Consider the following 24606-nt stretch of genomic DNA (forward strand, 5'->3'; position numbering starts at 1 on the left):
GGATTTTTGTGCTCTCAAGGCATTACACTGGATTGTGGACACAACATCATTAGGAAGTGGCTGGGTAGTTGACTTGGTTAGATTTGTTTTCAGTTAAGTGCACATTACTCTTAGTGTTGGTGTAGATGTCACATACTCCTTGACAGAAGCAGGACATTCTCATTTCTCCCATTTGTCTTTCTGATTCCTCTGAGATCACTAGACCAGGTGTGCTGCACTAGGCAAGGCCTGCGTAAGCAACATGGGAAACACTCATGCCGAGGAGCCCTGGACCTGTGATGGCTCTGAGCTGTCCAGTTCCTCAGGGACTGCAAGAGCAGGTTATATCAAGAATTCAGCAAACTCAGTGACTCCCTGATCACAATACAAATGTCACCAAATGTGGTTAGAACAGAGCTACTTCTGCACGGAATGAGAACAGTTATAATTTGGACAGGTTGTGTTTCTTGATGCCACTTCCTGGAAGAAAATTGAAAGCCTGGGAGGCCACAGTTGTTGTGTGAGGGAAGCTAGGAAAGGTACAGGTAAAACTGAGCACCTACCCAGCTGTAGCAAGTCCCACTCTTGCCCATAACTACCCTGGACAGAGTTAGATGTGGATAGGGCTGCAGGAGCAGCTGTCATCAGGACTCCACCCATTGTGCCTGGATCACAAATTTCTGGCCACACCCTCTGTTATTTCACACTTTTCTCTGACCAATGGGATGCCAGACTTGGGGCCACACCCATATCCTCTGCTGCCTAATAGCCCTGGTATTCCCTCTGTTGGCTTACACCACTCCCAGCCGTTGAGGGAGGTGGAGGTGGCCGAGTGGTGTCAGCGAAAATCAGTGAGTTAAGGGGTATAGTGAGAAAACGACATTGTTAATGATTGTAGATTGTAGATTGTAGTTTGTAGATTGTAGATTGTAGATTGTAGATTATAGATTTCAGACCGCCTGGGAATGTGGCGATTCTGTCTTGCCTGCTGCCCCAGGGCTCGAAGGTCTGAACAATCAAGAGAAAATGAAACAGCTGCAGCAAATCAACGACGGCAAGAAAACCAGCAGAATTGTCCTGCAAGTGCACCTGCACAATTGAACACAAAGAAGAAACCGATCAAGGGCGATCATCCCAAGAGAAACACCACTGGGTATGGTCAATCAACTGAGCCTACTGCCAAAAAGCACGCCTCCCCTGAGCCTGTCCTGCCTTTGTGCAGCTGGAGACCTTCCTCCAGGGTGGAGAGTCTCACAGCTCCCAAGAACACCGAGGAGCTGCAGAGGCACTACCAACACCTGCTGCTTACCCTGCACTCCAGAAAGTTACGAAACCAACAGCTCTCCAGTGAGCTCCACCAACTGAAGAAAGAAAAGAAACACCTGCAGCATGAACACCGAAGAGAGAATTGCAGGAGAGCCCAAGAGAACGAGGCACTGCAAACAGAATTGGAAGCTCACAAGCTAGCCATACAGATGTTGGTTTCTGAAGAACCCAATTTACGCTGTGCCCTGGCTCGCATCCAGCTGGTGGTTAAGGAGAAACTAAGGGAGCAGGAAGGCTCATTTAGTCACCACCCACCACGCCACCAGCGGGCTGCACAGCAGCATGTTGGACAGGAAGAGAGAGCATTGTCCCCAGTCACCACCCAACGGGTTGACACTCAAAAAAAGAAGCTCCAGCTCCTGGAAGACCAGGAGAAGAGCAGAATTTCTGATTTGGAGGAAATCAACAGCGAATTACAAAGGAAACTGGAAGTCCTCTGGACCCAAAAGCTCAACATGCAGAGCAGAATTCAGAAGCTGCAAAAGGCATCAGAGGAGCGGGCAGTGCTGAAACGGCAAGTGGACAACCTGAGAAGGGTGGTGAAGACCATGAGGTCAGAAAGGGACAACGTTGCCATGTCCCTGAGGAGGGAGAGTGCCCTGTGGGAGGACATGGTCCAGCAGCCATCCCAAGGGATGAAGCAACAGACAGAGGAGAGAGAGCAAGGGGAGAGGCAGGTGTTGGAGCTGGAGGTCAACCTGGAGGAGGTTAGAGAACACCTGGCAGAGCTGCAGCCCCCTGCAGGACCAGCTCAGGCTGCGCAGCAGCTGCAAACCCAGGCCTTGCAGATGCAGGACGAGTTAAAGGACCTGAAGCAACAGCTGCAATCTCAACTGCAGGAAAACCACAGCCTCCGTCTCCAGAACCTGGAGCAACAGGAGCGGCTGTGGAGACTGGAACAGGCAGCCGAGGAAGCCATTCCTAGGCCTGCCAAGGATCGGGACACGGAGACCGCGACATGCACACATGTGCAAGACAGAGAGATGCAAGACCAGCTGGCCCAGCTGCACGACGCTGCCTACCGGCTGAGCGCTGAGAAGGAGGAGCTCGCCAGCGCCCTGAGCGCAGAGCAAATCCTGAAGAAACAGCTGCAGGAGAAGCTGGAGCAGCAGGAGAAGGATTTCCAGAAATGGAAAGAGGTGGCGAAGAGAGCGAGCCAGGAAGCTCAGGAGCTGCAGGAGCTGCAGGGCCAATACCGGACACAGCTGCAGGAACTCAGAGCCACCTGCGATCAGCACACAGCCTCCAATCGGCAGCTGAGCTCAGAAAAGGAGGCCCTGCAGGAGCACCTGCAGAGGCAGACCCAGCTGCTGGAGCAGCTGAAGCAGGAGCAAATACAGAGCACGTTGCTGGCCCAGACAGAAAGGGAACAGTTGCAGGACACTCTCCAATGCCTGGAAGCAGCATGGCAGCAGAACGAGCAACTGCAGGCCAAGCTGAGCGTCCTGGGTTCCCCTCCAGAAGGCCAAGGAGTGAGTAATGCGGAAGAAAGGGGGGAGGAGGCAACCCCACTCGACGTTACCGTCCCTGACGATGTAGAGAGCCCTCAAGTAATGAGGGATTTTTATGAAAATGCACTCTCAGCTGCTGAAGCCAAAGAGGTAAAACTCCGCCAGCAGCTGCTGGAGCAGCAGGCCCGCTGCAGGTGCCTGGCCAACCTGGGAGCCCAGTGCCAGACCAAGCTGGAGCAGGAGGGCCTCTTCCCCAGGACGAGGACCCACGGCCTGTTTGGGAAGAGGAAGCAGGACACACAGGTGCCCAAGAGGGAGCTGCAAATCTGCTTCAGCCCCGACCTGCCTGACAAGGTGGACTTCCAGAGTGCAGCAGATGGCCTGCAACAGCAATGCAGCCGGCTGTCAGAGCACATCGCCGCCATCGAAAACTCCCTCATTGCCTGCAGAGAGCAGATAGAAACCCTGGAGACCCTGCATCAAGAGAAATGGGAGCAAGTCGATCTACTGTCCCTGGAGAAACAAAAGAAGAAGCAGGAGCTGCAGGAGTTGCTGTTGCAGCTTGCAGGTAAAGTCGTGACATGCCAGGACAAGATGCAGGGAGACACCGAGCCCCCTGCTGCTGACACCACATCAGACTTGGCAGGCCCCATGAAGACTGAATGTAGCAAGGAGGATGATGGTAGCAAGGATTATGACGTGGAACCATCCACAGTAGAGGCTGAGGTGCCGTGCCCCCTAGAGCCGTCCACCACACAGCTTGGGGGCATGGGCAATGAACGCCCCATCACGTTCTGGTCCAAACTGAAGAACATGATGAATATCCAATAATTACTCTCAGGAAGGACACAAACAATTACAAATGTGTTACACACATTCTTCCGGACTATTTTCCCTCTCCCTGTCCCCTGACACTGGCTCTGCCAGTGTGGTCACAAGCTCAATTAACGCAGCTGAAATCGAGGAGTCAAAGGCCTGCGGATACAGGCAGAAGAATGGCTCAGAGTCGGACGAGACAACCTAAGTCATATGTCTCTGCGCGTAGAACACAACAAATGCTGAGTGAAATTATATTTCTTTTTGTCAATTTATCAATCATTTATTGACAGATTTTTATCTTAAAGTACATTTTAGTTAACAAACCTATTTACACATTTACACGGGAATTCATCCCAGTTATTTTACAGATCGTACTTACGAACCACACTCTTAGTCTCCAGTGCAGAGTTGCACTGGATGTGACTATTGGCGGGAAATGGCCCGGCTATTTACACATACACAGTAAACATGTTTGTTTTTCATGTCTGCACAGGACAGCATATTTTTTCTGAAGGGAAAGTATGATGTTTGGGACAAGAGGTAGGATGAAGGTTTTATCTGTGATACTACATTGTTCCTCCAGATTCAAATGATTTGGACATCATCAACTTAGGAATCATCTATGGATATTACAAATCCTCATAAGATAGTTTAATTTAAAAGAATATGATTGCGCAATTTCTGTTTCAATCAATAAAATTGAACATTGGAATGTTTAAGGTGTTTTCATTGGGAGGAAGAAGGGTAGAAGACTGCAAGTTCTATTCTACTGTTTCAGCAAGAGACTATTACTCTTGCCGTAAAATCACAATCATTAGTAAGAATAAGAGGACGTGAAGGAGTAAAGCAGAAAGCTGAAATTTGTAATACATAGTCAATTTATCTGCATATGTATATTTTTAAAGACAAGAAATCATTTGGGTTTATCAGAGAAAAAAAGAAATATGTGTATCTGTTGGATAGATATTTAGGAAGTATTGCAATCTCATTTCCTTATCCCATTTTTTCATCATCCTTATCTAGGGCAGGGACGGGGGGTGTGGCCAGGTGGATTATGATGTCACCTCAGGGAAAGGGGAGGTAACTGCCTCCAGGTCTGCTGCTTACCCAGGTAACTGGGTGGAGACTTAATGAGGTGGGGGCATCTACATGGAGCCTTCCAGGGATGGACCTAGCAGTCATGATTTCATTTGACACTGAGATATCAACCAAGCTAGCACAAGTGGGATGTGACCCGTGTCATGGAGTCATGATTCAGCATCAGGCTCAATGTCCGAGAAAAGGTTTTCCAGCATCTTAGTGGACTGGAACTGGTGAATGTTTGTCCACCTAGCCAGCTCCTTGTTATAAGAGCAGAGGCACCCAGCCTGCAAGTGGTGTGAGAGAGGACAGTTCCCAGGGTGTGTCATGGAAAAACCAGTGGCTAGCACCCAGCACGTGATGACAAAGTCACTGCAGCATGGTGTACACTTGCATCACTTTCTCCTACCTAGAATGATGGCACAATCTTGAGATTTTAATGAGAACTGAATGATAGACCTTGTTAATAAAATTTCTACCTGAAAATATAGTATAGAGTCTAATGATATATTCGTATGCACCTGGGGTGAGGAGGATCTTTAGAGGGCCAGTGAACTAAAAGCCAAAAAGCCTAGATAAATTTTAGGCCGTGAGCAAATGCAGACACTTTTCTTCTCTTAGAATACATTAACATGCTTGAAAACGACACACAATTTGAAGAACCTAACCAGTACGTGGTAATATCTATGTGAAAATTTAATGGACAATTGACTTACAAATATAGACAGAGGATTTAATCAGCATATTTTCAATTATGGCAATTCCATAAAATAGTAATAGACCCCCAAATTCCCTCTCATCTTTTGATTTTTTAAGCAATCATAGCATCCTAGTGGAATCCATTGTTCAACGTCTGTAGTTTTGCTGTATAAACAAACCTACTCTGCTGCTGGTGGTGTCAAATTATAGCACATGTAATAAGGTACAGTGTGTGAGATTTCATAAAAAATGGCTATTATACTCATTTATACAGGTTCTATTGTCCCCCTTTTGATAGTTTTTAGGGTCCATTGTCCTTGCTCCTGAAAAATGAGCTTTGGTGTCAATCTGCAGTTTCACCACTTTTTGTCGCAGCTCTGGTCACAGTGAGACTCCTGAGAGGGCAATTGCCTTGCCATACCTGGGTTTGGGTAAGAACATCAGTGTTACACACTCAACAGTGAAACCACCTGAATGCGAACTTCTCAAACTGCCTCCTGCAATTGAGCAAAAGAGTCCTGCTCAATGAAAATTAGCAAACATTTTAACAAGTAACTCATAGAAAAGGAAAGGCGAACAAAACAATACCATAATTGGATCTCAGTAATTGAGAGAAATATGTTTCACAAGTCTTATCACAGCTAGGTAAAAATATATAAGCACATTTACAGCCAAATAGTGAAATGTGAAAAGGATTTGATGGTCATCATCATAACACCACATATCTTATGGTTAGTAAATATCTTATGTAAAAACTAGAAAAGAAAATTTTGGTCCTATTACTTATTTATATAACTGAAATTATGCCTATCAAATACTATTAAGTGAAAACACATTATTCTGCAGTGTGCCTGATTATATTTTTCAATAAAAGAAAAAAAGGAAAATGTAATCTGAATTCATATATATTCCTGATCTGCATATTAATTTCTAGATGACATGAGAGTAATCATCTCAGACTTATAACCTCTCCTTATTCTTCACTTTCAAGCCCTCCACTATATATGATTCAGATTAGGTCATCCAAAGCATTTATCTAAAAAAGGAACATCATCCCGAGCCTAAAGAAGTGAGTGGAAACTGAATTTAAAATATCTTTCCTTCTTGTTTTCTCAAGATAAAAATGAAATTGTCTACATACAACAACCACTGGGAATAGTGGGTAAAACACAGCAGCTACCCTAATTCTTCAAACTCACCATTCTTATTGACAATACATTTAAGGCATAAATTAGAAGAATCTCCAAACACTACCAACATCACCCCAGAGTCACCATCTGCCTCTGCCACAATGGACTTCAAGAGAATAATTGACTAAAGAGAGATTATTCACTCCCATTACTCCCATTTGCTGTTCAAAAGACCTTTGCTAAGGTTTATGTACATTTGCCAGATTTTAAGAGGTATTCCTAGAGTTGGGAACTAAATTGTAAAACAACTTCGACATCATTATTTCAAATGTTTAATTTTTGTCTTCCTACATGATATTTATTAGAAGGTATTTTCCTCCAGTGTGATTAGGAGCAAATTCACATATTGGTTCCTTTCCCTGGCTATTAAAAGTTGTTTTCCTAGCAGAGATCATCAAAATGAGCTTGGTATCAAACATCACCTAGAGTCTGTTGAACATTAACTTTGACCTGGATTTCAATAAAAGGAGATAAAATGAACATGAACTGATTTCAGGTTAAAAAATAAACATTCCAGAGACAATGCCGGAGTAGATCAAAAGGAGCCACTCAATTCAGTCTAATTTAAAATGAATGTATATCCTTCATTGTCATACCCTGGCCTTATATTTTGAGATGATGAATAAAATTTCAATATCTGTGTAAATCCTATATGAATTTTTATGACTATCAATATATATCAGCTTTCATATGTTTAGTCAATTAGAAATAGGTGCCTTCATATACACTAAGACCAATGGGATATGTTCAATCCCATATTAAGGATTTTATCTTTCGGGCTGGAAGTATGGAGTAGTGGCAAGAGTGCTTGCCTCCTATACATGAAGCCCTGGGTTCAATTCCACTGCACCACACATATAGAACACGGCCAGAAGTGGCGCTGTGGCTCACGTGGCAGAGTGCTCGCCTTGAGCAAAAGGAAGTCAGGAACTGTGCTCAGGCCCTGAGTTCAAGCATCAGGACTGGTAAAAAAAAAAAAAAAGGCACAGGATTTTATCTTTCATATCAGTCAACCAAACTTTTAAAAGAAATGGACGAGTGCTCATTCAGTAGTGATGGGTTGTAGTGTAAATTGAAGATATGCTGAACTATATGTAATATATTTGACCTGTTCACATTGTAGATTAGTGGAGGCTAAGGTGTACTCGGAATATTACATGAATCAAACATCTAACAAGAAGTTAATTTTATAATGAACTGTAGAGCATCTCCTAAAATTCATTGCAATACCTATATCCAAAACCACAATCATACGCTGGTCCGTGGAGTGTCTGATTTCCCCCCAGCATGATCACTTGGCTACCTGGGATGCTGCAGCTCACTGCTGCCGACTGGCAACCTGACAGAGGACTTCCTCGCTATCACCACCCTTGACAAAGATCGTGATTTGGGGAACAATTTCCAGTGAGCACACCTGACTCACACCATCATAAAGTGAAAAAAACTCCCATGAAATCACGAGAACTGTCAAAAACTGTCAGATTACAAAGTTGCAAGTGAGGAATCTCAGGATTATACCGAGAGGTAGAGAGTCAAATTCACCACATATGAAACTACTAGGGGGAAACGTCAAGAACATAATTCTGAGTAGCCGGGGGTAACTTTATAAAGAAAAGAAATTAGAAAGCTAAAGATCCAGTTTTTCTTGGAGATGGCAGAAAAACGTGAACCCAGGAAAAATTATGGAGATTTGAATTAGTAGAGGGACAAGGTTTGAAATAACAGAAATGAGACTAGCATACCATTTTGCTAAGCGTAGTTATGATCAATTTCCTGTTTTACTTTTTTTTCCGGTGAGACTTTAAAGACTTTAAAATTCTAAATTTGTCTCTCAAGCTAATGGCCTTGATTGGAGGACAAAGGCCATATCATAATTCAATTAGCACTCATTTTTCTGCTGTGATGTCACCTAATGCAGATGGCTGGTTTTCCCTTCAATTGTTTATATCTTCAGTCCATAGATGTAAAGTATATATAATTATTTTATAGCCTACTTCATTCTCAAAGTCAGACTGGTCTCTGAAACACTCTGACACTACAGCATCCTCCTTCATGATTTTCTTTTCTTTGTGATTCTACTACATTCTTACCTGACTTCACCAAATAAACCATGGAAGTGATAGTTGTCACTTTGCAGCCTCTCCACTCCAAATCCACCTCTCAATTGCTTATTCGTGATACAGAAATCTCTCTCCCATGGCAGTCTCTGGGGAAGAAAGGTGCCCTCTAGTTTCAACTATGTTACCTGCTCCTACTGTGCTAGGCTGGTACTTACTCCAATTCCTCAGCAAAAGCTATCCCTGCCAGTGAGTTCCCTCCTGAAGGCAGTTAGGCCAGTGAATCCACGGGCATCCCCCACAAACTTTCTCAAAATGAGTTTCATAATGTGCTCCAGCTAATATCGGGCTTCATCCTGGCAGTAACTTGCTACTGAAGATTTCACAGTCTAGCGATCTTGGCTCCATGACTTTAAAAAAAGCCTTTGCCTGAGACACTCAAAAAATAAAAATAAAAAAAAAAACTCCTATGCTTTCCAAAGAGCTCTAATCTCCTCAATATTAGATCAACAATCTTATTATTGTGATTTTTTAGTGGTTAAAAGGGAACCAATGCTTAAAACGTGATAGACAACTGTCAGCTTTCATAGTTAGGACCACCAATTGAGAGCAAAGCCAAAACCTCTATCTGGGGTGAGGTGGGAAAGAATGATGGAATGACTAGGAAAAACAAGTGTTTCTGCTTACATGTCTCTATTGATCTTCAACAGATCTTAATGACCAGTTTCTCCTACTTTTGCTCTCAAAGATCAGCACTATTAGCTATGATAGAAATGGCTCTGGGCATGATCCTAAAAAGAAATCATACTTGTTAATTCAAAGACAACATAAAAGAACTTTCTACCACTAGTAAGGTTCTTCCACATCTAATAAGTAGCCAGATTCTTCCAAACAGCCAGTTATTTAATTCTGAAGAAAAACACATTTCCTGACACTCAATGTCTCACTTGTTTTTCATCCAGATGAATTAGCATCTTGTACACACTTTGTATGCATTTCCACTTTGGAGAGGCTGACATTTTGTAGATAACATTGTCTTACCATTGATAAGTAAGATAATGTGCAAATACGTGGAAGCACAATAGTTTTCATTTCCAACTCAAAAAATATATATAATAAGCAGAATTTGTGGCTACAAAGAGAAGGGAAGGATGGGCCAAGTGATTTGTAGTCTACGTTTCACTTTTAGGATTTACATTCTGAGAGATTAGACTTTGATCATCAATTATTGTGGCTTTCTTTCCTCTTAGGTTTAAGCTTCTCTGCACGTTGGTAGATTAGAATACACAGTTTTTAAACTCCAACTAGTGAACTTTAAAGGCATATCTAGATATTAACTTACTTTAATATGATAGTTTCTTTCTTTCTTATGACTTATAAAATAACATAAAATACTTTATAAAGTTTCTAAATGTGAATGCTGCTTCATATTAAAGTAGAATTAGGCTTTAATCTCACAAACCTTTCTTGAATTGATAATGAATTACTCATGTATTACTTTGTTTCTTTTTAGCAACTTATTTTCATTTCCTGAATGCAGATTTGTACACACACACACACACACACACACACACACACACACACACACGAAAGTCCTGTCAAGATGTCATCGTTTAGTTGTTGTTGTTTTGTTTTGTTGTGTTTTTTTTGTCAGTGGTGGGACTTGAACTCAAACCCTTGCTGCTTTCCCTAAGCTCTTTTGAGCCACAGCACCACTCCACTTTGGGTTTTCTGGTGCATAATTCAAGTTATAAATTTCACAGACTTTCCTGCCCAGGCTGGCTTTGAACCCTGATCCTCAGATGTCAGCCTCCTGAATAGCTAGGATTATGATATAAGCCAGTAGTGTCTGGCAATATTTTTATTCTCTTTTCACATGCTTTTATTTCTTGAAGTTAAAGATAAAGGAGATTAATAAAAATACAAGTAGGAATTTGAGCAAAAGGGCCTTATATATTGAATAAGAAGATTTATTTCAGGAGTTCTAAAGATAAACTAAGGATAGTTATTCTACTCATTACTGTGAGGTCATTTTTAGCCTAGAACTAAGAATCGGTCCTTTAGTTGTGTCCTGGGCAAAGTGCTTTCTTCTAAAGCTATGAGCTACAGACTACCCTTCCTCATCTGGAGGCCAACAGACAGACAGTTCAAAATACAGACAACTGTAAGCATAAACACACAGGCATACACACACAAACATAAACACACACACACACACAACACACACACACAAAAGAAAAATCTTGGGGCATAAATCTATAAAATTATTCTCATATGTGCCCTTTTTCACCCTATACTGCATTATTGACCTCCTCAACACGATAATGGCCTCACAAAGCACACAGAGATAGTCTGTTTTCTGCACCAAGAGAACTCTCTAGAAGGGTGACATATGAAGAGTACACTCTATGGTCACTAGCACTTAATGAATATGCTGCAGTCATAAGCACAGAACATAGAAGAACAAACAAATAAATATTGGAGAGCTCCTAAAATACCTGCAAAGGACAAGTAAATGGGAGTAGGTGAGTCCCCTCAAGCTCCCTAGAAAGCCGTGGCAGAACTTAGTGCAGGTCACCTCCAAGTCATTTCTCTTTGCAGCAGTGGTGCTTTGGCTACCTTCAGCTTTTAGTAGTCTTCCTGTCTTCCTTCAGTAATTGAATCATACAGAAATTTGTTCCTCACTAACTAGGCTAATCCTTGCCAAATATGGACTCTTGAAAAGAATTGTTATCACCAATTAACAAATAGTGAGATAGGTTAATACCTGAGAGATGAGTAGAAGAAAGGATGAAATGTGCTCACTGACTTCTGGTGGCAAAGGATTCTGAGGAAGGGGAGAGATTTGAGCCCCAGAGGCAAATTTGGGAAAGATCCAGGCAGGCCATCATGTCCTGACCAACCTGCTCACTGATGTGGAAATCTCAATATTCATGTCTCTTTTGAGACATCTAGTCCATCTCACCATCAGTCCATCTTACTTTCTTCTGGGCAGGGAATTCTCAACTCACTGGAATAGCGCAGCTCATTAGGCTACACCGCGTGAGGAATCATCAGTACACTCTTGGGCAATTGAGAAAAGATATATTATCTATCTACAAATATAGGAAAACTAAAGCAGCAGAGTGAGGAAGGTCATTTTCTCAACAGATTTTCCCCCCACAGGTAACTTTAGGGAGACTTTCCTTTCCCCCAAACTCTGCCCAGGAACTGGGGGACGGCACTCTACTATTCAATCTTCCTAGAAACCAAATAGCTATTGCAATGTGTGCTAAGAGTAGAGATGTTAAATAAGATGTTGCATACAAACAGGAAGCAGCTAGAAATAAAATAGTCCTAAGATTTTAGTGGCGATTTTACATTTGCTTAATTTACTCCCATAAACTTCATTCTCAAGTAGATTTGCTGGCATATTCAAATTTTCATGATGGATGCTCCTTGACTTCTTCCCTTTGTCCTAGCTCCTTATTACTAAATTTTACAATAAAAATTACTAACCTGGCTACAGGACCCTATAACTAAGTATATACTATATAGAAAACAGTTGAGAGTTTTGAGCAGAATTTTGGCTGTATGTAATTTGTATGTTCTCTGCCTTCAATATCATGAAAGCTATCTCTGAAGTCAAACTGGTCACATGTAGCAATAACGCAGAAATCCCAGTGTCTGGCTTGGGCCATTTGCATTTTGTCTGTAAGGTTGATGAGCTACTAAACTGTCCTGAGCAAGAAAATGACATGGGAGGATGTTTTAAGAATATTAATCTCGTGATGCTGGAAGAGATATTTTTGAAGAACGAAATTGTTGGTAAAATAGGAGAAAAAAAATCATCTAACTGACAAAGCCTTTATGGGGCTTGGGAATAAAATAAAAAGAAGACAGTTGTAAAAATATAAAAGAAAGCAATCCATAGAAGGCTCTAGTGTAATAATGACAGGCAACTGTATAATAGAGCTATGGAAAGCAAAGACATAGTTGAATTTTAAAACTTCTCTGTGATGATTAATTTTTTTTTAATTTCACTGGACCTTAGATTGCCTAGACATTTGGTGGGATATTGTTCTGGATAGGAATTCTAGAGGGTCTTGATGAGAAGCATTTGAACGAGTAGACTGAATACAGCAGGTCACCCTCCCTGAGGCAATTCTCATCCCAGTAACTGAAGCCCTGAAGAGGAGAAGAAAAAGACAAAAAGCCCCAGTAATGAGGAACTCTTTTGTTCTAATCCTAGCTACACAGGAGGCTGAGATCTGAGGATCATGGTTCAAAGCCAGCCCAGGCAGGAAAGACCATGAGATGCTTATCTCCAATTGGCAACCAGAAAACTGGAAGTGGCACTGTGTCTCAAGTGGTAGAGTGCTAGCCTTGAGCTGAAGAGCTCAGAGATTGTACCCAGGCCCAGAGTTCAAGTTCCATGGCTGCCAAGAAAATAATAATAATAATAACAATTTTAAAAAGAGGGACTCCTCCAATCTGACAGCCCAATGATGAACTCTGATCTTTTAACTGAAAGACAAGCTCTTTGCGTTGAGCCTGTCATCTTTCTGATGAGCATTTGTGCTGTCAGCTTTCCCTGTGTGGGGACCTTTGGTCACGGCTGAAACTGCACCTTTTCTTTCCTAAGTCTCTAGTTTGGCAAACTGCAGCTATTAGGAATTTTCAGTCTCTATCATTATGTGATGTGAGGAAATTAATAAAGCTTCCTTTGAATAAAACTCGCTCTATATATACAACCCACTGTTCCTCTAGAGAGCTCTAACACATTCCCTGACCTCTGAATATATTTTTTAATTTTTACTATAAAGGTGATGCACAAAAGGGTTATAGTTACCTTAGTCAGAGAAAGAGTACCTTTCTTTTTGGACAATGTCACCCCTTCCCTCACTCTCTCCTACTTTTTCCCTCCCATTCTCACCCCCAATTTAGTTCAACACAGTGTCCAATGAGTGTCACTCCTGCATTTGTTCACTCTTTGTCCCTCCATTTCTATGCCTCCCTTTATACTCAGATAGATGTGTATAAAAAAGAACAAAAAGAAAAGAAAAACAGCAAAAAAGAAAACAACCTCTTGCTTCCATTTTCTAGAGTTCATTTCAATAAATATTATTTTGTATGATCAGATGCACATAGGCATTGTACCTTTCTGTTCCTCTCCTAAGACTAACCTCCTTTGATCTCACTATGTGTGAATACTGAAAGACCTGTATAAGTTATTATAGCCCAGTGTATTTTAGGTCTTGTTTCTGCATCTGAGAGAAAACTTGCACTATTTGTCTCTCTTGGCTTGGCTTATCTCACTTACCATGATTTGTTCTAGGTCCATCATTTCCCTGCAAATGACATAATCTGATTGTTTTCGTGGCTGTGTAAAATCCTATTGGGTACAGGTACCACATTTTTTGATCCACTCATCTACTGAAGGGCTGAGTTTTGATTTTTACATGTGTACATTGGACTCCATAAATGGATGTATGCTTTCTCAAGAATTGATTTGGTGTCTATTACAACCTCAGTTCCAGTCACATGCTTATGAAATCACTGAAACTTATCATTTGTCTTGAAGAGCATCAGCTTTTCTTTATTAAATTCCTACATGGAGAGTGCAGAAACTGTCTGTTTGGCTCATTTGGTGTAGCAGGAAATGTATTGTATTACTTCATAGCCTTCTTTCTTTTTCAATTCCCCATTCTTTCTAGTCATCCCCTCTCTCTGTTAAAAGCGAAGACTCCTAGTAATATCTCGTGTTATACACAAGAGGATTATCATCATTCTTACATCCCCAGAACCTAGTGAGAAGAATCTTACAACTAGACTGTGCATTCAAACCTCCTTCCCAGGACAACCAACTCTTCAACCTGTTATCTTCGGCATCATCACCCCTTGCTTCAGGCGGGAAAAGGTCCCTTCATCATTTCTCTTCTCAAAACTGGCGCAAGTTTTATGATTTGATTCCTTTTGCATTGGTTTTGATACTCAAAACCAAATGATAGAAAACTGTAAATGTTGACTACCTTAAACTGTTTTCATTTTTATAAATCAGAAACCTCGTCATTTAGGACTACTGTCTTTATCTTACAATATAAACGTTGAACATATCTTTGCTTCTTGTATTTTGTACTTTCTGTAATCATATTTGGTCAAAGAGGCATTCTCTGCTACAGGAGTAGAGTAGGGATAAAATCAAGTACAGGAAAAACACATAGATTCCTAGCAAAATATTGCTCTGACACAAATAGAAGACCTGATATTTATCTTCAGTGTCTTCCATTCACCTTCTGCCTTGTTTGTCAAGTGGTGTATTCTCTGATGCTCTTTCCTGCTACCAAATCAAACTGGGGTTAAAAATAAAGCCTAAGTCTGGATACTAGAATTTCCAATAACAGATACCCACCTAAAAATCCTATTTTAGATGAAAGGATATTCCTGGATTTCTAAAATTGACACTGACAGTAAGTATTTCACAACAGGTGCTTTAACTATAAATTAGGAGAAATCTTGTATCTCTGGTCAGAATGGATTCTTTTAAGTATTAATTTCATGTGGCATAATAAGTGTGCAAGTTGCATATGTTCTAAAGAGGTGAGATTTAAAGTATAAGAAATAACATCAAAATTGACTTCTAATTCAAGTGTTCAAAATTAAAGTACAGTTGTTGTTCGTGTATCATTACATTGGAAAGATTGCACATAACTGCATGGGATGACAGGGTGACAGGTATATGTAAAGCAGCCACTAAGTTGCAGGCGTGCTGTGGCTAGGAAAGTTTCAGGAGATTAAATTATACTGTTATACAATAGTTTAATTATAGTGATAAATTGGAGAACTTGTCTGGAATCAAATAAGGTTGAAAGGATAAAGAAGAGGGGGGAAAAATCTAAAAAGAACAATCTGGTATTATCTATGTTAACTCACAGGCACAGAAATCATGTAAGTTGTAAATGTTGCCCTCTTTCAATACCTAGGAGATAAGTGGCTACAACAATGAGTAGAAACAGAAATATTATAGTATCCACACATACTAATTATTTTGGTGCTAACTACAGTATTTTACAAGCAAGACCCAAAACAAAATCAAAAGAACGTTTAAATAAGAGGCCACTTAAGACAAATTGTTTCGGTATTTTAATTTAAAATCACTAAAGAAACTTAAATAAGGGATTTTAGGTTTAGCCAATGGGGTAACTGAGAAAAAATACAACTATTTTAAAACATGTAAATGGTCACCCTCAAATCTAGGTGATTTGCATTTGACGAATCACAATTTAGAGAGGTTATGTTCTCTCAAATAATAAAGATTCGGTTATAGGCTTAGGTTTTTGGTTAATAAATTTGGCCAATATAGTATAGATTCCATTGCAGGGGCAAAACACCTGAGAAGATCAATTTAACAGAGAAAAGATTTATGATGATTCAGTTTCAGACAATGGTCATTTGTTTCCATTGCTTTTGGCCAGGGAATGCACAGTAGTCATTCCTTCTGGCTTACCTTTTTACAGCCAAAAAGTAAGGCGAGAGAAAGAAAGCATTTTTAGTATGGCCCTTTTCCACCAAAGCTCATGAAGATAGGAATTCACGGCTGGATGAATTCACTCACTCATGAGGCCAGGGCAGTATGGTCCGCTCACTCCCCAAAGGCATGAGTCACCTCTTAACACTGCTCCAAGGAGGCTAAAGCCTTCAACACATGAGCTAGGGGAATGTATTTCAGATGCAAACTAACACATAATGGGCAATGAAGCAAAACTCAAGAAGACTTCTTGAGTGAGTGGAAAAAGGCAATCAATTAAAAATGACATTTACATTTTGGTAAAATACAATTCTTTTGCAGCTACCTGGACCATAATAATTTTTTTAAAAAATGCATCCATCCTGACAGTCTGAAGAAATCAAAGAGGCAATTTTTTTTTAGCATCAGTTAATCAACCCAAATCCAGAACAGTTTCACCTTTTCCAAAATCACAATCATGATCACCATGGACGTAAGAAATATTGCTTCCAAAAGTTGACAGATGTTGTTTCATAAATATCACTGAGTGCCCCATCACATTACAATAATAATAAGATAGTGTCATCTTACTCTCTATTATTATTATAATTTGGTGTGGCACCTTACCATCATTTTCTTTGGGTGCTTCAAATGGCCAGTAGCCCGCATCTAATTTATTCCTTTCAAATCTGATATTATACTCCTTATGTTTTCTATTTTGAGATCACATTAATCAATTAGCTTATTCAGCATCGGTTGTTACCCATGTATCACAAAACAGTACTGGTAATTTTAAGAAAGTATTTCAATTCAAGCTTTGAAATGGCCTACAGAAATGCTAATTGCATTCTCAAGGGATACTGCCAAGTTGTTGAAATAAAATTAATATTATACTTTGAAACTAATAAATACATACTAGAGATGTACCTCAATGGTAAAACACTTGCCAGGCATGAATGAAGTCCTGAATTTGGTCCCTATGCCTGAAAAAAAAAGTGACAAAAATGATAAAAATAAACTTCATGAGTACATCAGTTTTGGGTTTAATATTACAATGTAGGAGCTAAAAGGTATATTCATAAAATGAATGAAAGAGAGGGCATCAAGATCACAAGTAAATAAAGCATCTTAGCTCTAGGGAAATGTGTTTATTTCAGGGAAACTTTTAAAATAAAACTCTTTTTACCAAGGAAATATTTGAATTGGTGGAAAGCTACTTTTGGCTTATCTATAAACTGGATTTCACAGAGCTACTGATATGAAGACGTACAACTGTTATTTTTTTTCTTTGTGAAAAATATTTTTAAATAAATTTTTGTCTTTTTTTTTACATTCTGATATACATATGTAACAAGGTTTATGGCACTGTAACTAGAATCAAATCAAAAAAGGAAAAAGGTAGGAAGGAAAGTAATTGATATTATTGAATTCCTCTCTCTCTCCAAGCTGGCAAACTTGAACTCTTTTTTTTTAATCACTGAGTTGCCAGCTCTAACTTATCTGCACACTCCAAACACCATATTATTGCACAAAGATCCAATGAAGGCATATGATATAATGGTCAATTCCTTGCTATTACCAAAAAACAAAAACAAAAACCAACACCTCTTAAACATAAAGGGAAAAGAAAATCCAGAAAACACATCAAATCAAGAGTAGCCTCTGTCTTCTGAGAAATGTATACTTAGCCCACTTACACCGCCCTGACCTTCTGCTTGCATCCATGAGCACAACAGGGCTTGGTCTAGGAGATTTTGTTTTCTGTATGGATGGTCCAGGCATGTCCCAGGCCTTCTATTACTTTTGGTTCTTTCTACTTGTTTAAAGAATGATAGCGTCCGTCTATGACCCTGCACAGACTATATAGTCATAAACTCTACAAATAGCTTAGAAGGAAAATGGGGAGAAACAAGTTTGATTACATTTCTATTGTTGGCTTCGAAAAGTGAGCTCTTCAGTCTCCCTGCTTTTTATCAGTTTACAGGGAGTGAATCTCAATGGCATCAAAAGGTATATAGTCTTCTCACACTTGTTAAAGATAAAAAGCCTTTAAACAAGTTTGTTACTATTCACAAACTTTATCCCCCAACTAAAAAACAAAAAAGAAACAGCAACAACAACAAAAATATCAAAAAGGAAAATAGCAGACTCACTCTTCCTTTCAGTTCGTCTCCTAGAGGCAATCCTTTCCACCCGAATCGTGGTCACACGACAGTCTCCATCCCCATCAGCTTTGGTGTAAGGATCCTCGGTGTTACGCCATTGTTTAGGTCCTCCTCCTCGAACACCAGCAACTGCCCCATGAAGTTAAGATTGGGGGAAATAATTGGTCGTTTGCCCTTGACAAATTTGTAAGCATCAGTCATGGTGATTCGAGTGTGTTTCATCAACTAGGCGAGGACACTGGTGGCAGAGCGAGACGCGCCAGCCTGGCAGTGGATGAGAAGTCCCTTCCCACACTGGTGAGCCTCCTCAAATGAACTCAAAAGCCTCTTGGAAGTACTGCCGCAGGTTCTGCTCGTTGCTGTCCGTGGCCGGCAGCCTCTTGTAGTTGAACAGGCCTTTCTCATAGTGCTACAGGGGAAGGTGCGTGGTGACGTTGATGACGTAGCCCATGGTCAACCGTTGCAAGGTGTCCAGGTCCTGAGCTTCCTGCTCATTGCCCAGGAACTGGGTGGGCAGGATGGGAGTCAGCTCTGCGTTCTGGATGTCAGGGGTTGGTGGGGACAGACTGAGGTAGCATGCTGGCATTACATGGCAGACGCTTGCAGCTGGAGGGAATTGTCACAGAGGGTTTTCATGGTTCTGCTTAAAACTACTGAGTCCACTTCATGAAGAAGTATAGTCTCCCACAATCCGGAGCTCCGCTTCTGCTTTGAACTCGCCACGTTCAGCTCCCATTCACTTAGCTTCATTGATCTCCAGCAGCAACATAAGTTGACAACTGTTATTTTTAGCTTAGTATTTTTGTTTCTGATTTTGAACCTCTATACTGATTTCCATAATGGTTGCAACAGCACATATAGATTCCCACCAGCAATGTATAAAGTTTCTTTTCCCCAACATCCACACTGCCATTTGATAATGTTTACTTTCTTGGTGACTGACTGGGATTGAGTGGAATCTTAATGTCGTTTTAATTTTCATTTCCTTTATGGCCATGGTATTGAACATTTCTTCATGTATTTATTAACTACATGTATTTCTTCTTCTGAGAACTGTTTATTCAGTTTATCTGTTAGTTGGATTATGTGTTCTTTCAGTGTTTAATTTTTTAAGCTTTGTAGATATTCTGATATTAATCCCTTGTTCATTAAATAGCTGATAAAGATTTTCTCTCGTTGTGTGGGTTGCCTCTTCATTCTAGTAATTTTTTCTTTCTTCTTTTTTTTTTTCTTTCTTTTTATTTTTTTTTGACAGTCCAGGGGCTTGAACTCAGGGCCTGGGCACTGTCCCTGAGCTTCCTTTGCTCAAGGCTAGCACTCTACCACTTGTGCCACATCAACACTTCCAGCCTTTTCTGTTTATGTGCTACTGAGGAATCGAACCCAGGGCTTCAGGCATGCAAGCACTCTACCACTAAGCACTCTACCAATAAGCCACATTCCCGGCCTAATTATTTATTTTAATGTGCCAAAAAAAATTTAATCGTTTTAGTCCCATTTATCCATTTTTGCTCTTATCCTGGATGATATTGGAGTTCTTTTTTTTTTTTTTTTTTGGCCAGTCCTGGGCCTTGGACTCAGTGCCTGAGCACTGTCCCTGGCTTCTCTTTGCTCAAGGCTAGCACTCTGCCACTTGAGCCACAGCGCCCCTTCTGGCCATTTTCTGTATATGTGGTGCTGGGGAATTGAACCCAGGGCCTCATGTATAGGAGGCAAGCACTCTTGCCACTAGGCCATATCCCCAGCCCTGATATTGGAGTTCTATTTAGAAATAATTGCCTATACCTATATTGGCATTGATATTAGGGTCTGGTTTTATGTCAGTACCATTCCATTTTTGCTTCTATGATGGTATAGTGTAATTTAAAGTCTGATATTATATTATATTATGTTAACTATATTATATTATATTCCAGTATTGCTCTTCTTTGCTCAGGGTTGCTTTTGCTAACTATCATTCTAACTATCACTCTATACCATTCTTGAGCAAATGCAAAAGAAAGTAAATTGCTATTTAAGAAAGATACTCAGCAAATTGCAGAATCAGCCAAGATGACATCAATGAATGGTGAACAACGATCTGTATAAACCAAGGGAGGATACACACAGAGATATACAGGATGGAAAATGACTCCTATAGGGGGAAGAAACTTGGACATAACAAAAATATCTTCAGAAAGCCAAGATGGTATCAGACTATGGAGGGTTAAGACAACCTCACAGATCACTTAGGCATGAGGCAATGACAGAGTAAAATAGTTTTAGGCTGATAAGGGAAGAAATAACATGATAAATGCTTTACTAAAGAAACCTATCCTTATAGAGATTTGTTAATGCCCTGAATTCAACTCGATCTAATCAAGTATCATTGTGCAAGCTAGATGAAGTTGTGACATTCTCAAGGCCTGACAGTGGCCTTTGGGTCAGTCACATGGGTGCTTTTTTCATTAAGATGGTATTCCTGAAAGTCATTCTTGGAACAAGTGCTTCAAACTATTAGAGGAAATAGGCTCACAGCAGATCTGAATGTAACACTAATACAGGCAAGTTCCTGATGTGGCTGCCCACATATACATTGGTGCAAATCCTGGGCTCTCTGCCCATTCCAAATTTCTAACTGTGGAAATTCCATCCGGGAGTCCTTTCACTCCACTTCCAACAGATCGGGAATGACTCCTGCACAAGCACTGCACATTAAGAAGTAATACGTTTCTGTGTGATTGTGTAAAACAAACTTGGAGCACCTACACCAATTTTCAAAATCTTCACCAGAAAGGGGAGAAATTATAACTGAAGGGAAAGATCTCCATCTGTATTTCTCCTCGTTTATCAATGTCTTATGCCCCCATCTTCACTGCCATGTGCACAAACTCTTAGTGTTAGTAGATCCTTAATTAAATTCATTGGTAAGCAAAGAGTTGAATCGCTACTATAAACAGTCGTATTACTACTATCTTATTAGATAATGGCTTCTCCTTGACTTTGCCAGCTTAGTTGTTCAGATTCCAAATTTTTGCTTGTAGCACACAGTGTTCTAATCAATCTGCCTTCTGTTCTACCTGAACTTTTAGGCTTTTCATGAGCCTCCATTCTGATGCGGTCTTTGCGTTCTGAGGGAGTTTCTGTTATATTCAGGAATTCTTTTCTGCAGCCAAGCCTCACCTGCTCTTCACATCTCTGCATTCATTATTTGACTTACACTGATCTGTTTTCCAATCTCTTCCTCTTTTGCCTGGGAGAGTGGCCGTCAGATTGAAGTCTAACCTTAAAAAAATCACTCTTCCTATAGACAGGAACATCCCCACAATTTTATTTCTTATATAATATTATTTAACACTTCTCTGATTGTAGAGATTAAGACTTTGTTTTATATCCAATGTAGCACAAATTTGTCATACATAAAACACATTAGAGTCAAATATGCAGCAAATCACAGCTGTCTCCTTAGCAACAGACTAATTCACCCACCAGATTGCCATATGGACTAACAAATGAACCATAAAATCCTTTTAGGGCACTAGCAACCATACAAAATATTTTTAAAGAATAGCCTTACACACAGATGCACCGTTACTTTTGTAAAGCTATGACCAAATTCCCATGGGCCCACAGTTCCAGAGGGTTCTATCCATGATTGCATAGGCCTGTGTGATGGAGCAGAACATCATGGAGGTGTGAACCCTGGTTAGGAAGTTTTTGTACCTCCTGGGGGACAGAATCAGACAGAAAGGAAGGGAATGTGGAGCAGGTATTTAACTTTCAATTGTATGCCCTCAGAGACCTACTTCTTCCAACTTTAGTCATGGTGCCAGAAGCTTCTACCACCTCTGAACAGTAATGACACTAGCTAAGGACCAGGTTTACAACATAAGAGGTCGTGAGGACATGTCATAACAGACCATGACCACATTTGTTTACCAAATTTGTATGTAAGAAGATCTTTCATTGATTCACATAGTGATTGAGTGTACATTAAAAAATGACTATGTATCAAGCACTATGGCTAAAAGTGCCCCTAGTACACAAATTCTAACCTAGGAACAGTTGCAGAATGGCAGAAAGAAATAGAGAGAACGAAAGAAAAAGGAGAGAGAGAAAAAAGAGGAAGAAAAAGCGAGCGAGAGAGAGAGAGAGAACACGTGACAGGGAAAGGAGGGGAAAGAAGGAGAGGGAGATAAGAACAGAGGAGAGGAGAGGGGAGGACAGAAGAAAGGAAGAGGAGGAAGAAATAAAGGAAGGAAGGAAACTAGGATGGAAAGAAGGGAGCTAGCAGAATCTGAATTTAAAAGGAGTGAATATAGAGATGGAGTAAGCCGATGTTGCACTTCGTTGAGAAGGGGAAAGGTTTTTATTAGTTCTTAATACCCCCCCACCCCCCCACACACCATTTCTCCATGTTTACATCTTGCCCAGTGACCAAGGCCACAGTCACATCACATAAATCAGTTATAAATCATGTAGCTGCAGTGGATTGTATATAAAAGAAGTCAAGTTTGGGAACAGAGACATGTAATTATTTTGTAAAAAATTGAAATTCTGTGTCACATTCAAACCACAGGGGTTCCTGGGTATGACAAGTCAGACACTTAAAAATTTTATCTCATTTTAAGCATAATAAACAAGGTGCTCTCAAAGCTCTCAATTGTCGATTGGTCCACTTGAGAGCAAAGCTATACTCTGTTCATTATGGCTATATCTGTATTTGAAATGCATTAGCATTCATTTTTAAATGTTTAATCATGCAAAATTTCATTTCAAACTCAATGATTTTGCCTGAAACGTTTCTAGTTGATGAAAATGTCAAACACAAAAAGATAAGAATGCTTAATTAGTTAAGTGCCCTAAGTTTCTGACAAATACTAAGCGGATTTTTTTTATAACATTCGCTGCCAGAACTCTGATATTTATTAAATACAAAAAAAAATCAGCATCTCTATGTATATGATTCCTTGTGACCCAGGTCTAGCCTATCCTTCCTCCTTTCTCACTCTGCGTTTCCTCTCTGTGAGGGGCTCTCATCTATTTAGTCTCTCTTTTACTGAGTATGTTCTGAAAAACAAGAAGAGGAGAAGGGTAGATACAGACCTGCATGGTAGAAGTAAACGAGTCTAAGACACTGAATGTCTGCTCTTCCGCTCTCTGACTTTGCATCATAGAAAGTAGGCAATGGATTAAAATGACTTCTTGAATGCTATGAAAGCCAGAGTTCTTCAGAGAAATATCTACAGACTCATATTGGAAATTTCTACCTAAATATTGAGAAACATTAAATCTGTTAAATATTAAGTTTCTTAAAGAATCTTCTATTTCTTCCTTAAAACTATTGGTGTGGGGGGGTCCCTTTGTTTGCTTTGCATTTGTACCATGATCTTGAATTGTGGCAGCCCTTACCCATCTAGATCCCGATATTAGAAAGCTAATATGTGCACATGAGGTTTGCAACTCCTTCAGCCCCAGCTGGAATCAGTTAAGATCATCCAAACTAATGGCTAGATTTAATTCCTTACATGTAGTATCTTGCAGCAAGATATTTATTTATAAGCATTTTTTTACCCCTGATATCACTGTAACTAATTTTGGTGCTCTGGGTATTTTATATATGTTTATCAGAACTTGGGAAAGGAAGGAGAACATCAAAATGGAGAGGCAAAGAGTAAAAGGCAAACCAATGCAACAGCAATACTTAGAAGATAATATGCTGTAAACCAACTGTATAACTTGGGGGGAGCAGGAATTGGAGAGGAGGGAAGGTGGGAGAAAAATGAGGGAAGAGGTAACAACTTTGATTTAAAAAATGTACTCACTACCTTACATATGAAACTGTAACCCTCTGTACATCACTTTGACAATAAATAAATAAATTTTTTAAAAAATCACTTTTGTCCAATCAAAATATCACAAAAAAGTGATCATGTGTTTTCATAAATTTGTGTCCTGAGCATCCGATATGCAGCAGATACTCAATAAACAAACTCCACTCTTTTTTTTCAAAGCTCCACTCTTAATAATTAAATAGTTAATGAATAAGTAGTAGCTAATTCTTTTTGAATTGATATTTCAGCAAATGAGTTTTCAACCTTGTGAAACCTTCAAGGTAGACTAACACATTCTCGAACAATGAGATATTCATGTCTTCTCTAACCTGTATTATTTTCTGCATTTGAGTAATCTGCTCTCAGAAACTGCTCTCCTGCAATGCTGCATTGATAACCCCTTTCCCAAGCTACGATTCTATCATTTCTTCTTGTTTGAAACATAGCAAGTTACAGCTTATGGCATCCCACATGAAAGAGTAGATTGAAACCCACCAAAATGCTACAAAGTGGTAGTTTGCTACTTGCCAGGAAATCACGT

General features: G+C 40.1%; 1 protein-coding gene across 1 annotated transcript; it reads left to right on the forward strand.

The window, feature by feature from the left end:
* Positions 1 to 593: 593 nt before the first annotated feature.
* Positions 594 to 3587, forward strand: LOC125363941 (golgin subfamily A member 2-like). Its single transcript, XM_048363277.1, has 4 exons — positions 594 to 830; positions 927 to 1919; positions 2013 to 2939; positions 3042 to 3587. Exons 1-4 carry the CDS (start codon positions 594 to 596, stop codon positions 3585 to 3587), a joined length of 2703 nt encoding a protein of 900 aa, XP_048219234.1.
* The last annotated feature ends 21019 nt before the right edge of the window (positions 3588 to 24606 follow it).

This window comes from Perognathus longimembris, chromosome 15, assembly GCF_023159225.1.
Source record: "Perognathus longimembris pacificus isolate PPM17 chromosome 15, ASM2315922v1, whole genome shotgun sequence".
NCBI lineage: Eukaryota > Metazoa > Chordata > Mammalia > Rodentia > Heteromyidae > Perognathus > Perognathus longimembris.

Excerpts from the sequence above, each read along its gene's own strand:
- LOC125363941 (XM_048363277.1), top strand. The coding sequence starts at position 594 with ATGTGGATAGGGCTGCAGGAGCAGCTGTCATCAGGACTCCACCCATTG. Across the intron at positions 1,920-2,012 it reads GTGCCCTGTGGGAGGACATG|GTTAGAGAACACCTGGCAGA; the intron begins GTCCAGCAGCCA and ends AACCTGGAGGAG. Across the intron at positions 2,940-3,041 it reads AGCAGCTGCTGGAGCAGCAG|AGGAAGCAGGACACACAGGT; the intron begins GCCCGCTGCAGG and ends CTGTTTGGGAAG.